At 33.4% G+C, this 20,292-nt stretch overlaps 2 protein-coding genes and 1 pseudogene across 6 annotated transcripts; all 3 read left to right on the forward strand.

The window, feature by feature from the left end:
- The first annotated feature begins 8,467 nt into the window (after window positions 1-8,467).
- Window positions 8,468-9,864, forward strand: LOC107424386 (glyoxylase I 4). The gene is made up of 3 exons (XM_016034175.4): window positions 8,468-8,812; window positions 8,959-9,073; window positions 9,170-9,864. The coding sequence occupies exons 1-3, from the start codon at window positions 8,646-8,648 to the stop codon at window positions 9,470-9,472; spliced, it is 585 nt and encodes a 194-aa protein (XP_015889661.1). The 5' UTR covers window positions 8,468-8,645; the 3' UTR covers window positions 9,473-9,864.
- Window positions 9,865-10,660: 796 nt separating this feature from the next.
- On the forward strand, window positions 10,661-15,170 carry LOC107424379 (B-box zinc finger protein 18). 5 transcript variants are annotated; one of them, XM_016034166.4, is made up of 5 exons: window positions 10,661-11,169; window positions 11,748-11,844; window positions 11,976-12,070; window positions 12,164-12,406; window positions 12,490-12,902. In XM_016034166.4, the coding sequence occupies exons 1-5, from the start codon at window positions 11,077-11,079 to the stop codon at window positions 12,640-12,642; spliced, it is 681 nt and encodes a 226-aa protein (XP_015889652.1). In that variant the 5' UTR covers window positions 10,661-11,076; the 3' UTR covers window positions 12,643-12,902. The 5 variants fall into 5 exon arrangements, with proteins under 5 accessions (XP_015889652.1, XP_015889651.1, XP_060675061.1 ...); XM_016034165.4 differs by having other exon boundaries at window positions 10,675-11,169; window positions 11,955-12,070; XM_060819078.1 differs by lacking the exon at window positions 12,490-12,902 and adding an exon at window positions 14,611-15,170 and having other exon boundaries at window positions 10,681-11,169; window positions 11,955-12,070.
- LOC125423733 (pentatricopeptide repeat-containing protein At5g65560-like) lies at window positions 14,761-18,077 on the forward strand (annotated as a pseudogene).
- The last annotated feature ends 2,215 nt before the right edge of the window (window positions 18,078-20,292 follow it).

Genomic DNA, 20,292 nt, shown 5'->3' on the forward strand with positions numbered 1-20,292 from the left:
GGTGATAGAGGATCAACGGCTTATCGTTCATTAGAGGGCCCCATGCATGCATGTGCATGTGTTCCTCCTATGGCTCATGATAATAATCAATTTTAAACCTTTATTTATTTTTATTTTTTACATAGAGAATCTAATTAACAATACGTATCCAATTATGTCCTCAACCAAAAAATAAATATATAAATAAAAATAAAAATTGATGTATTCATGTGCTTCGCATTCTCTTCTTCTTTTAATTATACTTTTTCTTTTGCCGACAACGATATTTTTGTATGTTTTACTAAAAATGACAACAATATTTATACATGAGCCAATATGGATTTGACCGTACATACTATGAGTATAATTTGCCACCAATTTCCATTTACAATAACAACTCATGATTATTAAAATAATAATAATAACAACTCATGATTAGAGAGTTTTTATGATTAATTAATATTTTGCATTTTATTTTGAGAATCGCAGTGTTTATTTCGTTTTTTTTTTTTCAATATCTTTTAGAAAATGAAAATAGAATATGCTTTGTATTAATTGAAGCTTTAATTAATTTAGTTAGTTTCGATAGATTCTAAATATGTGAATGACCTATGTGGCAGCAATATTAATATTATAATTAATTTTGTAAATTAAATTGGTTACCAAACAACAAACAAATTAAATGTCTGGGTTTAGTAATTATCTTTCATAAAGAGGAAAAAAATTGGCACGAGGTCACGGCAGAATGACATGCTTTTGCGTCACCTCCATGTATACTTGCATTATTATTAATACTCATTCCGGCCAAAAAAAAAAAAAAAATCCGCAAAACATCAAGTATTTACTATCCCTTTTTTTTCTCGTTTAAAATATTTTCCTGATTAAGCTAATTTCAATATCAAAGTTTTCCTGATTAAGCTAATTTCAAAGAGGACCATATCATATTTAAAGACAATTCAACAACTCTTATCAAATTTTGATCTAAAATATATAATTGTCTTTTTGAATAATGTAACAGAGGTTCTTTTTGCACTTCAAAATTAATTTTATTAAAAATTAATTTTACTAAATTATCCTTATCTTCTTCCTTTTTATTTTCAAATAAGATTAGAATTTTCTATTTTCTAGAGTGAGTCTGCCGGAAATGCAAGCAACGTTGACGCATCAGGTTTGAGTGACGTTCCACATGTGCGTTCGCCAACAATGGGCTCTCTCCAACTTAAATAAGAAGACCCATTTCCACAAAATCAAACTCCGCTGTCTCGTTTTTCTATATTTTCTTTAAGCCCTCTCACCTCGGATTCTCCCGGCAAGCTGGATAGACTTAGGCATTATGGTAACGCTCTTGGCATGGATAGCACAGCGATTGGAGTACTCTTCAAACAACCCCACAAGGTAAACCTCCGCTGCCTCCTGCAAAGCCAACACCGCGTGGCTCTGGAACCGAAGATCAGTCTTGAAGTCCTACGCAATTTCACGAACCAACCTCTGGAATGGTAGCTTCCTGATGAGGAGCTCAGTGCACATCATCAACAGAAAACACCCAGAAGCCAAAAACCACTATTAAAAAAAAAATAATAATAATAATAATAATAAAAGATATATACAGGATAATTTAGGAAATTAAAATAATAAAATTTGTATTGAGTTGTTTTGGTATTGCAACTTGAAACACGCATAACATAATTGACAATAATTATTGATAATAGTTTTAAATCTCAAAAACAAATATCTAGTGTTAAAATTTTTATTTTGATTTATCAAAAAATCTCAAACATATAATTCCGTTAATAACAATTATTACATAAATATGTGACATTTCTCGTCAATAAATTATGTCTACATGGACAAATCTTATTGTATACTAGTTATTTTAATATTGCATTTTAACTAAAGTTGTGAAGAAAAAATACTATACATAAGATTTTAGAGATCTCAAATTTTAGGCTTTTAATGAATATTACCACCTTAAATAAATGATTAAAAAATTACAAAGTTGTAAACTAGCCGTGACACTATACATTATTGCAAAAAAAAAATAAAAAATAATTGAAACCCAAAATTTATAATTATGAATTTCACTTAGCAGATTCTTACATGGTAACTAAACCAAGTACGTGTTAACTGTACTACCATGAAAAAGTATATATATTAGGAAAAATATATATAAAAAAAGAAAAGAAAAAAGGTATGGTAGCTGAAACCTTGACTAAGGTAGACTGCGACTGATTGATGCAGAGACAAAACGATCCCTTAATAATATTTGGGACGTCACCACTCACCATTGCATGTACTTTTTCGGGTTGAAGCAACTAATTCGATTTTTTAATACTTACCCAAAAAAAAAAAAAAAAAAAAAAACCAATTCGATTTTTTAATATTACAAAAGAAGTAAATGCCAACACAAAAGTAATAAACTAAAACTTGAGCATTTTACTTGAAAACTTCAAAATCAAATCGAAAGAACGATCAATCATATGCAAATTAAACATAATTTTTGACGTGACATCTGAACCATTTTGATCATATCCATTATAACTTATTTACATCAGGGGCATTCATCGTCTATTCACCATAGGCTTACCGTTTATGTCAGTTTGAGACAAATAGTTGGTAACTCGAGTCTTCTGGGATTAATTTACCCAAAAAACAAAAAAAGGAGTCTGATAAAACATGAAGAAATAAGTGAACAGAATAAAAATGATATAAAAAGATTTAACATGGTTTAGTTGATGTCAACTTACATCCATATAAGATAGAAAATCCACGAGCAGTACATTTTCATTATACATACTCTCTTGCTTTCTTACAATACATATACAAACATCTATATTTATAGATTATATATAAAAAAAAAAAAGTTATATCAATTACATTAACTATGATTGGTTGACAAAATATCAAAGTTATTTAATCACATTGATTGTGTTATAAAATCCTAATATTGCAAATATTCAATAGAATCTACAGGATTAATTAAAAAAATTAAAAAAAAAAAGTTTCTATAAATTTAAGCAACTAAAATGCATTTTTTTACAGGTTTTTTGTTCTTCAAGAAAATTTAGGTTATACAGTCGTTTTTTCTTACCTAAAAAGCCCACCTTCTTAATTAGCAAATTAATTAAGCCGAAAACATCTTCTTATCACAAAGTGAAGATAAGCATTAAAGCCGGCAATTTGGTTAATTAGAATTTCTAAAAGGCTCTTCATTTTCCGTCTAATTTCCTAAAAGTGTTGTCCAGTGAACTCAAATATAACCTTCAATCCATACCCATGATAGACACAATTTCGGTCAAGAGAGAGATTCCTCATCTTTAAAAACCATTTTTCACCCTCATGGAAAATTTCACAGAACATATTCGTAAACCTCTTAATTAAATTTGGATTAGTTGAATAAAAAAAAAAAAAAAGAAGGAAAAGTAAAAACAAGTACTAGAAAGCTCTATTTTAGCCTATCCCCTTGTTGTTTTGTTCTTTAGGGTGTAGAAGATACATCAACCAAAAAGCAGGTCTTGTTGTGAGGAAATCATTCAACCAGCAGCAGTTACATACATGCCCTGTCGTTTTTGTACACAACCATCTGAGTTGTTGGTAATATACATCCAACACAGCATCAATCAAAATTAAAAATTAAAAAAAAAAAAAATTGCACGATTAATTTATAGGAAATTAAGGGCATATCAAATGGGAAACCTGCCCTATCTGATACCAAAAAACAGAACATTGTAAAGTAGGATAAGCCCTTAGAATCATGTCAAGCTTCACAATCTGGGTGGTCCACATATCAATATCTTCCTTCAGGGTACATATTTTCCAATTTGTGATATTTTTTTTTTCCTGATTATAAAATAATTCAGCTACTTCAATTAAGTTTCTCCATGTTGGATATCCCACATACGAAAATCAGCTAATCTTGAAGCTTTAACTCATATTATAAAAACAAAAAAAATAGGACCATATCCTTAAAAAAAAAAAAAAAATTAAAAAAAGGGTAATCAAAAGGGCTGAATAATAGGGAATAGAAAGAGAATATGTATCATTACCCAAAAAACCAAGAAAAAAGAAGAAGAAAAGAATATGTATTAGGTTTGGGAATGGGTGATACATTGGTAGTGGTAGGCTTGCTGGGTGTTTTTTGGATGGTGCGAAATGGACATGCGAATCCATTTGGAGAAGTAGGTAATCAGCTGACTAAGCCATTTACAGCCAACTCACAAGCAGCCATGTTATAGTGGAGCAAGTAAAACTGTAATTCCCAAGCTGTCACTAAAAATAAAAATATTAATAATAATAATAATAATAAAAGGTCGTGCATGAATTTCTTGATGTTTGATTTGAATACTGAACTTTCACAACTATCACTATCACTATTATTTTGTTCTATGACACATTTCTTTGACGATGTTTTTGTGAAACTTATAATATTTATTAGCCCTATGTAGGTATTGACCTTTGCATGCCTTATGCTTTGTCTATATTTATGATTAGAGAGAGAGAGCGAGAGAGGATAATATATATATATATATATATTTGGTAATTACGAGAGTAAGGATAATATTGGTACAGAATTTTTCAGCAAAAATATTGGCATGGATATTATATTGGGCCTCTGTTGATGAACCATATCGTTTATCTGGTTTCTCTAATTAGTCCACAGACAGTCATTTAGACACTTAAATGGGCTTAGGGTATGGAGCAATTTCTAGGAAAGGTCTCTGAGCACTATTATTTACACAACCCAATTTGCTACTCACTATTATTTACACAACCCAATTTGCTACTCACGCTGATTTCCTATATAAAATTACTTAAAAATCCTTTTGTTTTATTTTATTTTTTGAAAATTTGAAATTTTATTATTTATTATTCATTATTATTTCTCTGTCTTGAGCGGATTTTCTTACGGGTTAAATCTCTTGAATGGATTTGTTAAGGTTTCATCCCCTCCAACATCGCAGTATGATCGCAAGCCATTGACACTCAGAAGATGAATTCAGGCTTCCAGCACACAAGAAACCACTTTTACTATTTTGGATTAGAATGTTAATCTTATATTTTCTGGAACTAATTTTCTTAGGAAAATTAACCCAAAAAAAAAAAAAAAAAAGTGCTCACTGAAAGAATTTGAACCTCTGTTTGATTCATCTGGATAGTCCATGGTAAAAGACTCATATTGAGGAAAGTTAGGATTTTTTTCTTCCGATAAGAGAGGAGAACTATCTCTCTCTCTCTCTCTCTCTCTCTCTCTCTCTCTCTATGTCAAATTTCCCAGCACTTCCCTTTCAAGAAACCCCAAAAACAAAAAGCCTCACAAAAAAACAAAAGCCCTGATTTTTAGGTTTACTATGGCCAAGAAGAGGAGGATGAGGAAGAGCCACAGTTGCATGGAGAATTTGGTCCTTCAACTTCACGCTGAGAATTTCTTTTCTCCATTCATCTTTTATTTTTATTTATTATTATTATTATTAACAAAATATATTTTTGGTAAAATAAAAAAATTGAATCTAATGGATATCATCCGTTTAGAAAATTGAAAATTATAGACCTTTAACAACCATGACTTAAAAATTTGTAAAGAAATTTATGAACCTACCTAGCTCATCACCTCACATTTATATCAATTTCCCTCTCCAGAGGGTATAAGAATGCATAAAATTCATATCAAAGTGCATAATGAAATTATTGAGACTCGAACCTACAAATAGATGCGGTAGAACCAGTTCCTATCACTTATCCCATTCCTTTGCGTATTTCAATGTCAACTGAATCGGAAGAAGAAAAACCTTTGTTATGTATTTTGGAGGCGCGTACTAAATCGGCAGATTGGGAAGATGCCCAACCGTAATAAAAGCTCGGCAAAAAATTTAAAAATAAATTAATTTTTGATGATTGTACATAAAAATGCTGTGTAGCTAGAAAATGTGGTCCTGTAAATAGCAACACCTAAAGGCTATACCCATAAGAACTACACGCCCAATGCAGTGGCTTCGAAATGAACATGAGAAGGCCTGCCATAAACGGAAAGCCCAAGTCCTATCTACGATTTTCTATGTGAATGTGATCCCAATTGATTTTTTTTTTTTTTTTTTGACGAAAGCCCTAACTGAAAATTTGATACTCGTCTTCGTAGTATTCAATATAATATTTTTCTTGGTATAATATATATAATAGTTGAACAAACAGAAAAATGCTAAAGAAACATTATAAAATTGATTAGAAGATTTTTGTAATTTTTAAAAATGCAATGTTAAAGTTTACAGAAAATAGAAGATAAAGGAAAGAGGAGAGGACCGAGATGTTATACTAATAGTTATGAATTGGAACTAACTTGTAAAACCATTTATAAAATAAAACACTTTCAGAAATTTTTGCTTAGATTTTTATTTTTCATTTTTTACACTTTCAAAAATTATATTAAAACAATTTATTTTTAGCATAAAATACCGGTTGGAAGACCCTTCAGAACATGCATTTTCTTTCAACAAACAATTTGGCAAAAGGAGGCATGCTGACCCAAGGAAACCTTTGAAAATCCTAAAAGTTGAGTGTTTTTTTTTTTTTTTTTTGAAGGAAGAACTTGAATTAATAAAGCGCACACACACACACACACACACACATATATATATATATATATAATTATATAATTTCCTTTTATTAGATTGGAAAATGAGGATATATACCAAGCAAAATACAGGCATTCTCTGTGCACTACCATCCTAATAGAAAGTATGATTAGGACGCTGTACAACTTGGATGAAAACTGGTTCGTCACGTCAAGAAAAGTTTTAGATTTTTTGTTGCCCAATTTTGTTTCTTCACTCCATATCCATAAACTGATATGGTTTAAAAACACATAAAATTGGTAGTATTAGAAAAAATGGGATAAAAACTTTAACAGAAAATAGATTTAAGCCGACCATCTTCAAATAGTCCAAGTCCTTGGTCCCCGTCCTTCCCCTTTACCAATAATATTTCAGCTTTTCTTGGGTCACAAACGAAGCTTATCTACTGTTAAAAGACTATTTACCGTCGAAATGCAAAGAAAAAAAAAAAAAAAAATCCACCTTCCATGAAAAAAATGTGTGGAAAAAGTCGGTTGATTAATTAAATTGGATGTATAAACTCATTTTTGTTTTGTGCAATTCAAGAAGCTTCTTAGAATTGAAACTGGGGAAAATAATGGGAAAAGCTGTTAAGCATATGGGACCCATATGATATTTTTCTGTCCCGTTCATCTACTGTAAACAGCAATACAGATGTGCATTTAACTATCTAAGTACTAGAATTGGAAACACTTTCAAACTTTAGTTAATGGAATTTAAAATGACAGATATCACATGCTTTGAAACCCAACAAACAAAATGTTTATAAAAGAAGGGGAAAAAAAAAAAATGAAAAAAAGAAACCCAGCAAACAAAATCTGATTTTTATCTCTGGAAGTTAGACTAAAATTATAAGTCAAATCGACAATATTTGATGTAAACATAAGCTTTTTAGTATTTTGAACAGCAGAAGTATCAGACTGCAACTGGCTGTTTGTGGATTTTTGAGTTTACAAAATGAAAAAAAAAAAAAAAAAAAAAGATAATGCCATGTTAGGAGACGAAACATCAAAGAAATTTCTCATTTCGGAACCTTCGTACTTTGCTGTCTTTCCAATCTTTGGAAAAGGCACTTTGAAATGGGGTTGAGTGAGTTTCATTCAAAATCAATGACCAATTTTCATGTTAAATAAGCAATCAACTAAAATATTATGTTTTCCAATTAACTAATAGTATATATCATTGATAAAACCATATCATAACTATAGTCGTTACGTAAAGATGGATTCAAATGGTGTTGTCCATCAGGAATTAATTGGACCCCACAGCATGATCACGTGATCACCATCTTAACAATGATACTTTGCAAGCCAAAAGAGTATTAAACTTCAACCATGTATAAGGAGGATGGCTTATTGTATCCAGTTATCATCTCGATCTGTTTTAGCCCTATAGGCTAGTAGATCTGTAACAAGTGGGTTTGTTTTATAATTAATAGAATCATATTGTTAAGACTAAGGTTTAATAGTTTGGGAGAAACAATATATAAAGTTAAGAGAGTTTAAGTTTCCTTATGCAATCAGTGATATCCAAGTTAAAAAAAATTGCACTACATTAGGCCCCAAAAGAGAACTGAATGAGTCCCTTAACTAGAGGCTTAGCGGGTTGGTGGTCAGGCTCAAGCTAGACTATACAAATTGAGATAATATAGTTAATTAATTACTGTATATATAAGCGTGCCTAGTAACAACATTAATTATAGTTATGTTAAATCTTTTTTCTATAATGTAATCACCCTCAAAAAAAAAAATATATATACACTCTATAGGAAAGGAGAATTATGTGGAAAGATATTTGCTATGAGAATGACATGCAGTTATTTGTCTGATTAGATAGGAGAGAATCTGCTAGGAAAGTTCGTCACTTAGGAAGCTACCTTTCATTGAAGGACAAGAAAATGGTTCAAAAATTTTTGAAGTGAAGCAGGGGAAATATTTCCAATTATAAAAGGGAGATTTCTAGTGTAGTGTGTAAAGCATACAATAAGAAAGAGTAAGAAAAGGAAGAGGCTGAGTGCAAACGAGCTAGGCATAGTATATCATATAGAAATTAAAAAGAGCGAGAATGATGGAGATCGAGGAATTAAGCAGCTGTGAGGCACTTCCTCTGCTCTCTTTAAACCATGTTTCCTTACTTTGCAGATCAGTTTGGGCATCTGTGAGATTCTATGAAGAAGTTTTGGGCTTTGTTCTTATCAAACGCCCTTCTTCTTTCAACTTCAATGGAGCTTGGTAAGATCTCTGAATTTAATTGTTAAAGTTTAATATTCTGAACTTGCATGCTTTTACTTAGCATGAAATGTTGTACCAAAGTTGTATTTCCATGAAAATTTGTCCAAGAGAAATTGAAAAATCTGCATGATTTTATGTACGTATAGGTTGTATAATTATGGGATTGGTATACACTTGATTGAGAATCCATCGTTGGACGAGTACGATGCAATGAATGACTTGAGACCCATCAATCCCAAGGACAACCACATTTCTTTCCAAGTAAGACATAGTATATTAATTTCCCGGTCTTATAAGAAATTAATAGCATAAATTTGTGTTACTAAAAACAACGTTAAATTAAATCTTTGAAAACAGTGCACAGATGTTGGACTTGTCAAGAGGAGGCTGCAAGATATGGGGATGAGATACGTAACAGCTGTGGTGGAGGAAGAAGGGATTAAGGTGGACCAAGTGTTCTTCCATGACCCAGATGGCTATATGATTGAGCTCTGCAACTGTGAGAATATTCCCATTATTCCTCTTTCTTCTTGTCCCTTCAAGCCTATGGGACATAGTTTCAAGAAACAGACTCCAAACAAATGCGGTTTCTTGGAAAATGTCATGGAAACTGTGATGATGGAGAGCTTGAGCCTGGATATGATGAACTTTTCATTTTAAGTTCCAAAGGGGGAAAAAAAAGAAAAAAAAAGAAAAGTGAAAAAAAAGGAAGAGTTTTTTTCACTTACTTTTGATGGTTGAAAAAAAGAGAAATTAATCTTCTTATGTTGCAAAATGTATTACAGGGTCCGTCTATGGGTCTCAATATGGCGTCTTGGTTTGGTGACGGAAGTTTGTATTATTGGCTTTCTGGTATTGTAATAATTATTTGTGAGATGGAGTTGTTCTGTCTGTTGCTATGTTGCATACAACTCTTTTTTAAGCCAACACATGTGGCTTTCAATTATGTCCAAAGTACTAAAGAAAAAAATTGTTCTGAATGAAAAAGATGTCAAAGATTTTGTCTGTAAAATGAAGTATATGCAATTATATTTTCAACATTTTAAATTTTAGTATTTGGTTTCAGTTTGATTTTTGGCCTTGTAGTTTCTTTTGTGAGGATATTATTATCCTCAGGCTTGTTTGTACTTCATTTTTATCTATTTTTGGTTGGAAATGTTAATTATAAGACTACTGAAATTATATAATACCATACCATTTATTCTCTATAAACAAAGCATTGCTGGTATTTTCTCCAAATTAAAATCAAAATGTTTTGAAATTATGTTAGGTAATGTGTAAACTCATTTTGAATCCAGAAAAAAATATTTAATGGGTAATTTTGTAATCGTCTTCTTCTTATCTAAAAGTGTTAAACTTTCAAAAAAAAAAAAAAAAAAAAAACTTGTATGTATATTTATCCCTCTAACATTTTGTGGAGCACATCCATTAGAGAAATTTCCAAGTGAAATGGGTTTATCTCCAAAGCCTGATGAGATTAGCAGTTAGTGGCGGGGGATGTGTATTATGATAATGTCCCATCAAAATGTGTTCCAAAACTCTGTCACAGAAACAATTAGGTAGAGAGTTTAGAGGTAGGTGGGGGCAAAGATGCTCTTTGTGGACGGCAATTTTTGAAGGAAGAAAAATGAGTGAGACTACGAAACAATCAAGGCCCAAAAAAAAAAAAAAAAAAAAAGGAGAGAAAAAGGGGCCAAAAAAATTTAAGCAAATGAAATGGGTCCCAAGTCAGATATGTAAGTAATGGGTAAGAATGGCTGAGGAGGCGCTGTCAAATGTCAACCCCACCTGCTTTTAAAGCTTGTGGCCACAGAGTGAGCTTGCGCGAACAAAGTTGACAAAACCCACCTCATTTATTGTGTCTGCTGTGTCTTTTGCTTATAAAAATCCACAAAATACATGTATTCTCGAATCTCCTTCAGGCCCCTCAATCCCCTAAACCCAAAACTCTTTTATCCCATTCTCTAATCCTAGTCCTTCTCCATCATCTTTGTAATCATTATCATTCACTACCTCAACCACTAACACCAACAGCACAACAAACTTGTGAGGGAAAAAGATAACTACAGCTATATCTCTTTCTTTTCTTTTTTTTCCTTTTTTTTTTTTTTTTTTTGATTTTTGGGGAACTGGGTCTTTGTTGTTATTGGTTTTTAATGAGGCTTTAGATTGTTTGCTCTGGAATCTTGTTTGGTTTTAGATTAGATATGGAGTTGTTTTTATATTTTTTGTTAGTGGAGAAATGAAAGTGGAAAGCAATAATTATGCGAACAATTTGTGATGCTTGTGAAAGTGCAGCCGCAATCGTGTTTTGCGCTGCCGATGAGGCTGCTCTTTGCCGTTCTTGTGATGAGAAGGTACGTTTCTTTTGTCTTGTTTTGATTTTTTTAATACCCATTTGATAAATACATGCCCAAAATCTAAAAAGATTGTCTTTTTCATTCTTTTTTATGCTTTGGGGATGAGAGATTGCAAACAGAACTAATATCTCTCGTATTGGATGTGGATTCATAAGCTGATCGTACTGTTAGCAGCTTTTAGTGGTAATTTAGTATGGAGAAAGTACACTGTTTCATTAAACCCATTAAAAATTTTGGCAAAGTAATGTCCGTTGAAGTCTCTGACATGGGGACTTTGATAAAAACATGCAACTGTTAGCGATTTCTGCAATGTGTTGTGCTCTGTAACTTGTCTACTTTGTAATCTCTAGTTAATAATAATTTTGTGATAACTTTCCCACATTGTTTATCCTTGTTCAGAATAAAGTGAACCTGAAAGGAGCTTAGTTTTCCCTACTCATATATTTTGTTTGAATGAGACCATTTCAAATTCGTCCAAAATTTTAAATTCATATTTTTCTTCTTTGCTGCTTTTACAATTTACGTTGTCTTGGTCCACATCTTGAAGCAATGCTTACTGTTGATTGGAGTGACAGGTCCATATGTGCAACAAACTTGCTAGCCGACATGTACGGGTTGGTCTTGCAAATCCCAGCGAAGTTCCTCGATGTGATATTTGTGAAAATGCACCAGGTATGGGGGCTAAGTTGTTGATTTTATAATTCAATTCTCCATTAATATGGCTTTTGTGTTGCTGTCGCAAAAAATTTATAGTTTTATATCCTTTTGGACACTGCATGTAGCTTTCTTTTATTGCGAGATAGACGGAAGTTCCCTTTGTTTGCAATGTGATATGATTGTTCATGTTGGGGGTAAAAGAACACATGGAAGATATCTCGTTCTGAGGCAGAGAGTTGAGGTTTGTCTATGCATTCTATAGAGAGTTGGATGGGCTTTTCTCTCTCTCCTGCTAGATATATCTTAGTATTAACACTTGGAGGTTGTTATGTAGTTTCCAGGTGATAAACCTGGTAATCTTGAGGACCCAGCCGCGCAACTAATGGATCGAGGTGAGTCAAGAAGAGGACAAACTCAGCAACCTAGAATGACATCAGGAGAGAAGCAGCAAAATCACAAGGTTTCTCCTGTTCCAATATCAGAAACTGATGCTGATGGGCATGCCAAGAGGGATAATAAAATGATTGATTTGAATATTCAGCCTTATAGGATGCATGGCCAAGCTTCAAATAATCAGGTTAGACTATTTCCTTTATCCATTTTTCCTCTGCAGCTTAATCTTCAAAAAAAATTCTGATAGTAACATGTATCTCCTTCCAGTTTGGGAATACGTTCAAATCCCAAGTAAATGCAAAGGTCCTCTGTTCCTATTACATCCTTCAAATGGACCCATCAGACAAAATGCATTCATTGTTAGCTGCTAATTATGGCCATGATCGACAGAACTTCATATCTAGTACTCCTTGCATTTAATGTATAATCACTTTAAGGTTGATATTCAGTTTCGAAACCTATGTGCCTTTGGATTCCAACATTAGATTCTGAACAATGCAAAGAAGATCCTTTCTTTACATACCGTGAGGAGAAAAAAGCCTAGAAACTAATTAATGTAAATGGTGCTTTATGAAGCATGTGACATTTTAGTTAATGAAACTGATAGTTGAAACACACTTCAAATGTTAACATTTATCAACTGTTATGAGTTGACAGTTATAATTATTTTTGCAGAAGAAGATTGGAAATCACTAATTTATATCTATCCTCTAATTGTATCTCATAACCTGAGTCTGTACTCGCAGCTCAAAATTAATATATTCTTGTTAAAGCGAAAAGAAAGTTCTTGGATGTTAGACACACAAGGCACACTTATTCAACCATTAAATTGCAAAATGACCATGCAGAGCATCCATAAGCCTTTGTTAGAGAAAATGTCAAAATAGTCTAAGAAATTGTAAATATTATGCCAAAATTAAACAACTCTAGGTGGTAATGTAAACAGATTTATTTTCAATTCCTGTTATGTGCCTTTGAATTCCCACTTTCTTCCAACTTCAGTTTGTTAAACATGAAACATAGAGATTTGATACCTATCATTATATCTAACAGGAAGGAAATTGTTTTTCTTAGGATCAATGAACAAGAATCTGCAAAGCATGCTTGGTTCTGGAATATTAATTTCAGAAGCGAGAAAGGGGAGCACTGCATCGGCTATACTTGGGGGTTACTTGCTACTTCGAGTATGGTCGTTGGGGTTTGAAGAGTGTGTGAATTTATTGTTAGCTTAGTGTGCAGAATGCTTGTTGGATAGCTTCCATAACTTTAAAAAGCAAAGACTTTAATTTCACTTGCAACCAATGCCCATACTAGTCACCGCTCTCAGATTTGATTGAATTTGTGACATTTTTGTAAGTACTTCAGCATATGCAAAAATTAATGAGTGCTTATCAGAAAATGTTCCTGCATTTTCAGATTTGTTATTGAAATTTAGAAAGTAATTTAGATATTAGAATTTGAAAGCCATGCTAGAAATTTGGCTAATTTTAGCGTTTTTTATTAAGAAAATAAAAATTGGTAATTTGTCAATTGTCATGGATAAAGATCAAACAATAAACAATGTGATATAATGTTGTAAGGTGGTCAATTTGCATTAGAATAAATGCTCTTTAATTAATGACACGTTGATTATGATGACATTATGAATGTTGGATCTAATGGGGATCCTAAAACTGAAAACCTATTGAGAGGGGCCCCTACTATTCTCGCAGGGGCAGTGAGGGCAAGCCCTATTTTATTTGGTCGCTGTCTCCTGAGAGCTACCCTTGTTTGTGAGCCAAGTCATTTGTGAATCATAAATAGCTTTTTAATATGATAAACTCATGCCTCTGTTTTTTATAGGCATTACAATCGTTGGACTGCATCATATTTTAAGAGTTTTATTTTCTTGTTTATATATATAGTCACTTTTTTTTCCCTTTTTCTATTCAAGGTTTGATCCAAAGAGAACCTATCCAAGGTCAATAATTGCATTGCTCCGAAATTTCCTAGGTAGGATGAGGTATATTATATCGTGGAAAAAATTGTTCTCTCTAAAATAAAAGCACCTCTTGAGTTTAGCATGTGACTTAAAAAATCTTCTCCCCCTAGTTTAAACATTTTTTATTTTTATTCTTAGTAATACTGATGATAATATTTCAAAATACAAAACTTATACAATATATAAAAATATTAATGACAAACATAAAGTTCGGTTTGCAAGTGTAACTATCTATGTCAAGGATGACGCGGATTTGAGTCACTGGTTGCAGAGCATATACTTAATCCATGTCCAACATCCAATAACTCGAATCACACCATCTTTGGCACAGATAATGAGGTTGCCAACCAAGCTAAGCCACTTATAACCCTTTAAGTAATGCCTCAATTGCCCATATTGTATTTCAGAATGATTTTATTCGGTACGATTAACGGGTCAAGAGGTCGAATCATTCACCCAGCAAAGCCTTGACTGGATCAGAGCCGAACCACCCGATGGTCCAAGCGTCCAAAAGCCGCTGACAGAGAGCTCTAAGCATTGATAAAACCTGCTCATCTATGGCTGCCCTGTAGCATTTCCTTCATTATTTACCACTACCATCGCCACCACAACGATATTTGATGTCTCCGAGATTCAGTTGGATTTGATCTTGAGCCAGCACCCTTATGCAGCAAATGCCCAAATCGAATACCCATTCATGAATAGAGTCCCTAGCAGCCCAGTTTCGGCTGAAGATACAAGATTCGTATTGGTAGGTGTTGCGGAGGATGGATCGGGATTCAGAATTTTGAGTTTAAGCTCATTCTCAGGCGATACACTTTTTAGAGTCATTGTCCAAGTTTCGTACGATTGATGAATTGAAAAATGTGTACTTAGAGATGATAAACGATATGACTTCTCCGAATATTTATACATTTAATAAAACGGTGAATGCCTATTGATGTGGTCGAGGCAGAGTTGTATATCAGTAAGACAGTGCAAGTGGGTTTAAGCCCCGATACGTATACTTTTACTTCTTTGATGGTGGAACACTGTAGGAATAAGGATGTAGATAGTGGTTACAAGGTGAATCGGATTATGCCCCATAAGGGTTGTCGAAGGAAAGCTGTTTCCTATGCAATTCTTATTCATGGGCTTTGTGAAGCTCACCAGTTGGATGAGGCTTTCAGATTGTTCTATCAAATGGAGGAAGATAATTGTTCTCCAACTGTGAGAACATTTACAGTTCTTATAGATGAATTGTGTGGATTGGATAGGAAGTTGGATTTATTTAAAAAGATGGCAGACAAGGGTTGTAAGGCAAATGTTCACACGTACACTGTGCTCATTGATAGCATGTGCAAGGAAAATAAGATTGATAGGCCAGAAAGATGCTAAATGGGATGTTGGTGAAATGTGGCAACATACAATGCTATGATTGATGGGTATTGCAAACAGGGACATGTTGAGGCTGCTTTTGAAATTTTGAGTTTGATGGAATCAAATAAATGTTTCCCTGATGCTCGAACAATCCAGAATTGATTAATGGGTTTTGTAAAAGGAAGAACGTGCACATGGCAATGGCATTACCGAGTCAGATGCTTGACCGGAAGTTGTCACCAAGCGTAATCACATATAACGCTTTAATCAATGGGCAGTGTAAAGCAGATCATTTAGATAGTGCTTATAGGTTGTGTGATTTAATGAAGGAAAGTGGTTTGGTTCCTGACCAGCAGACTTATGCTGTTGTGATAGATGCCTTCTTTAAAAGGGAAAGATTAAATGAAGCTTATGCCCTATTTGATTCTCTCAAGGATGAAGGCATAAAGTCAAATAAAGTGATATATACTGCCTTGATTGATGGGTACTGCAAGGTTGGAAAAGTCAAAGAAGCCCACTTTTTGTTTAATAGAAGGGTTAGTGATGACTGTTTGCCAAACTCACATACTTTGTTATGATGTCTTGATTCATTGTCTCTGCAAGTGTAAAGAGAAAAATTTTTCAGGTAGCATTATTGCTAGAGGAAAAGATGTCAAATATTCTTTGTTTAATAGAATGGTTAGTGATGACTGTTTGCCAAACTCACATACTTTCTTACGATGTCTTGATTCATTGTCTCTGCAAGTGTAAAAAGAAAAATTTTCAGGAAGCATTATTACTAGCGGAAAAGATGTCAAATGTGGGTCTGAAGCCAACAGTTGTTATAAAATTCTTGTTAAGAAAACGTTGAAGGAAGCTGACTTTGACCATGCATATTGGCTTTTAGACGATGATTTTGGATGGTAATCAGCCAGAAGTATTTACTTACACCACATTAATCCATGCTTATTGCAGTGTAGGGAAATTTTAAGAAGCAGAGGATCTAACGGATCAAATGAATAAAGAAGGAGCTGTTCCAGATTCACATGCTGATACCTTATTAATTGATGCATATGGATGCCTAGGATTAATAGATCATGCATTTGATGTTTTAAGCGCATGTTTGACTCTTACTGTGAGCCTTCTCGTTATAACCATTATTTGCTAATCAAACATCTCACAAATGACAAGGGAATGAAGAAAGAGAGTAGCGTGGGACTAGGTTTGATTTCAAATGTCTTTAACATTGATATTGTTGATGCCTGGAAGATAATGGAATTTGAAGTTGCTTTGGAGCATTTTGAGAGAATGGAAAAACATGGTTGTGAACCTAATATTAGCACTTATGCCAAAGCTCATCATAGGGCTTTGCAAAGAGACAGTTGGAAGTAGTCCAAAAGTTGTTTGATCATATGTGAGAAAGAGGAATGTCGCCTATAGAGGATATCTGTAACTCTCTTTTTAATTTTTGCTGTGAGTTGAAGGTGAATGGACAAGTAATGAAATTGGTGTTGAAGATGTATGGACAAGCAATGAAATTGGTGGATATTATGATCGGGACTGGTCATTTTCCATCACTGGAGTCCTCCAGGACGCTGGTTTGTGGGCTATATGATGAATATAGTAGTGAGAAAGCAAAATCTGCTTTGTAGCCTGCTATTGTAGCTATAATTCTGATGAAGTAGCTTGGAAACTTCTCATTGATGGCTTACTCAAGAGAGGTTCTGTAGATAGATGCTCTGACCTTCTAGGAATAATGGAGAAGATGGGTTGCCATCTTCAACCTCAGACATACTCAGTGTTTCACTGGATTTCTTTTCTCATCGTTGAAGAGGATGCTTTTCCCATTGCTATTGCATTATGGTGGTGACGGACTGCAGATTAAGCACTGACTCTTTGACACACAACCCCCAAATAAATAAATGGAAAAATTGCTTTAGTCAAAGAACTTGTCCAACTGCAAATAAGCAAGCTGCTGTTCCGCTATAGACACAAACATCTGGACTTTCTGTGGCTGATTTTGTGAAGTATTCATGCTTTCTCGAAGATGACGAAGCAAGTGACTGCTTTTCAGTGCAGATTTCATTCTAAGAAAGTTCAGCTTTCCGAATAATTATGTATATTTGCTGTGAATATAAACTAAGATGTAATTCTCTGATTTTACCAACATATTTGGAGTTAAAACTATTAATGAACCTCATATGTACTTTCTTTGCATATATTGGAGCTAAAACTCTTAATGAACCTCATATATACATTCTTTTCTATTTGAAGTCATTGATTTTGTATAATGGAAATCTATTCGCTTGCTTAGAGTGCCAGCTAATGCTGGTAATATGCTTATATGGAGCTCTTGGTTCTTTCTTGCTGAAGGTAATTTACATGTTGAAAGATATCGTTAATGCTACAAGTTCTCTTTTAAGCAAAATGTAATATATGCATTTGGTGTGCCTTCACCAAAGCTGGTTGCTGGTCTATCTGATGTACTAGGTAGTGTTTGTAGTATTATTTAAGATTTTGACCAATTATAAGAAGTCAGTCAATTGTAGCTTAAGCTAGTTATTTCTTATAAAAAAAATTTCCAGCCAGTTGAACTTGTAAGGTGATGCCATACTATCAATCATTATGAATTAGCATTCATAAATGTCTGACAACAAAGCTAATATCCTGCATCACTGAATTTTTGGTAACTTGAATATGTCTGTTTGATACATGAATCTAATCAGCACAATCAGGTTTCCTATTTGATGTGAGTGTGCGTTTTCTTTTTCTTTTTCTTTTTTTTTTTCCCTTTTTTTTAATTAAAAAATTATTATTTGATGTTTTTAGTTCAGTGACTGCAGACCTGTATGAAAAATGAATGCCTAGTGTCACGTCCCGCGAAAAAGGACTTCCCGATAGCGAAGCAAGTTGGGAACCTGCTATCGCGCTTTGACAATTTGAAAATCATATCAAGAGGTTCCATGAAGCAAGCTCGACGAGGACGTCGACGGCATAGGTGGGGGAGAATGTCACGGTTGAAGCATTTCATCAAACACTTGGTGAGCATTCTCTCCATTTTGGGTCTTACAATCCATTTTGGGCCTTATAATCCACTTTGGGCCTATTTTGGGCCTTACAATGGGCCAAGCACCTAGAGTAGTGTAGAATTCTCTAGAATCTTGTGGAGAACTCTAGGTCAAGCCATGTACATATCCATTCTAGATGCTTCTTTAGATATTTTATGTAAAGTAGGTGGGAAAGTAGGTGGGAAGGAACTAGACACCCATTCTCCACCGTAGGATTAAAGCAATTATAGCCGTAGGATTAAGCTTTGTATGCCTATAAATAGGTGGAGGCCTCATTTGGCCAAAGCATCCAAGAATCCAAGCTTCTCTTGTAAAGCTCTCTCTTAAGCAATATACTTTCATTCTTCCAAACTCTCTTTGTGCTCTAGCTTTCTTTGCTTAGCTTTCTCTTTTAGTGAGCAAAAGGCTTACTTAGTTGCAACAAAGGGTCGGAATAGCAACTAAGGCCGCACGGCTTAAAGGGTAAACAAACAAGTCCGTGACACTAGGCAATCCACTCAATACTATATCAGTTATGATAAAAGTTAAGTTGAATGTTGCAAATTATTTAGATTTGGGAGTAGTTTGGGATGTGCATTACAGAGGGAAACTAAAATTTTTGTTGTCAGTCTTCTTTAAGTAAAATAAACCTAGAAACTAATTAATGTCAATGGAGCTTTATGAAGCATGTGACGACATAGTTAATGAAACTGAAAGTTAAAACGCAATTTAAACAGTAACATTTGTAAAGTGTTATGAGTTGAGAATTATAATCATTTTTGCAGAAGAAGATTAGTGATGAGTATTTTATATCTATCCTCTAATTGTATCTCATAACCATAAGTCTATACTCACAATTCAGTTGAAATATTCTTAATTGAGGCCAAAAGGAAGTTATTGGATATTAGACACACAACCATCAAATCGCAAAATGACCATGCATAGCATCCATCACCCTTGGTGGAGACTGGAGAACATGTCAAAATAGTTAAAAAAATCGCAAATATTATGCCAAAAGTGAACAACTCTAGGTAGTAATATAAACAGATTTTTTTCTCTCTTTTTTATTTTTATTTTTTTTATTTTTTTTACGTTCCTATTAGGTGACTTTGAATTCCCACTTTCTTGCAACTTTAATTTGTTAAACATGAAGCACAGATATTTTATACCTGCCAGTATATCTAACAGGAAGGAAATTGTTTTTCATAGCATCGATGAACAAGAATCTGAAAAGTATGCTTTGTTCCAGAATATTACTTTCAGAAGCCAGAAAGATGAGATCTGTATCAGCTATACTTGGGGGTTTGAAAAGTGTTTGCATTTATTGTTAGCTTAGTGGTGCAGAATACTAGTTGGACAGATACCATAACTTCAAAAAGCAAAGACTATAAATTCACTTGCAGGCAATGCTCATACTACTCGCTCTTAGTTTTGATTGAATTGGTGACATTTTTGTAAGTACTGTACTTATTGAAAATGTTCCTGCAATTTCAGATTTGGTATTGAAATTGAGAAAATAATTTAGATATTAGAGTTTGAAAACCATGATAGTAATTTCCCTAATTTTTTGTATCCTTTTAATTTAGAAAACAAAAATTCGTAATTTTTAAATGTGGTAAAATGAGTTTGAATGCTCTTTTTATCAATGACACGTGGATTAAAATGACATTGTAAGTGTTGGATTTAATGGGGACCCTACAGCCT

Source organism: Ziziphus jujuba, chromosome 7 (assembly GCF_031755915.1).
Source record: "Ziziphus jujuba cultivar Dongzao chromosome 7, ASM3175591v1".
In the NCBI taxonomy this organism is placed as follows: Eukaryota; Viridiplantae; Streptophyta; class Magnoliopsida; order Rosales; family Rhamnaceae; genus Ziziphus; species Ziziphus jujuba.

Bases quoted from the DNA above. Each gene is read 5' to 3' on its own strand.
- LOC107424386 (XM_016034175.4), top strand. From the start codon at position 8,646: ATGATGGAGATCGAGGAATTAAGCAGCTGTGAGGCACTTCCTCTGCTC. The intron at 8,813-8,958 runs GTAAGATCTCTG...ATGTACGTATAG, and splicing joins TTCAACTTCAATGGAGCTTG to GTTGTATAATTATGGGATTG. The intron at 9,074-9,169 runs GTAAGACATAGT...CTTTGAAAACAG, and splicing joins ACAACCACATTTCTTTCCAA to TGCACAGATGTTGGACTTGT.
- LOC107424379 (XM_016034165.4), top strand. From the start codon at position 11,077: ATGCGAACAATTTGTGATGCTTGTGAAAGTGCAGCCGCAATCGTGTTT. The intron at 12,071-12,163 runs GTTTGTCTATGC...GTTGTTATGTAG, and splicing joins TTCTGAGGCAGAGAGTTGAG to TTTCCAGGTGATAAACCTGG. The intron at 12,407-12,489 runs GTTAGACTATTT...ATCTCCTTCCAG, and splicing joins GCCAAGCTTCAAATAATCAG to TTTGGGAATACGTTCAAATC.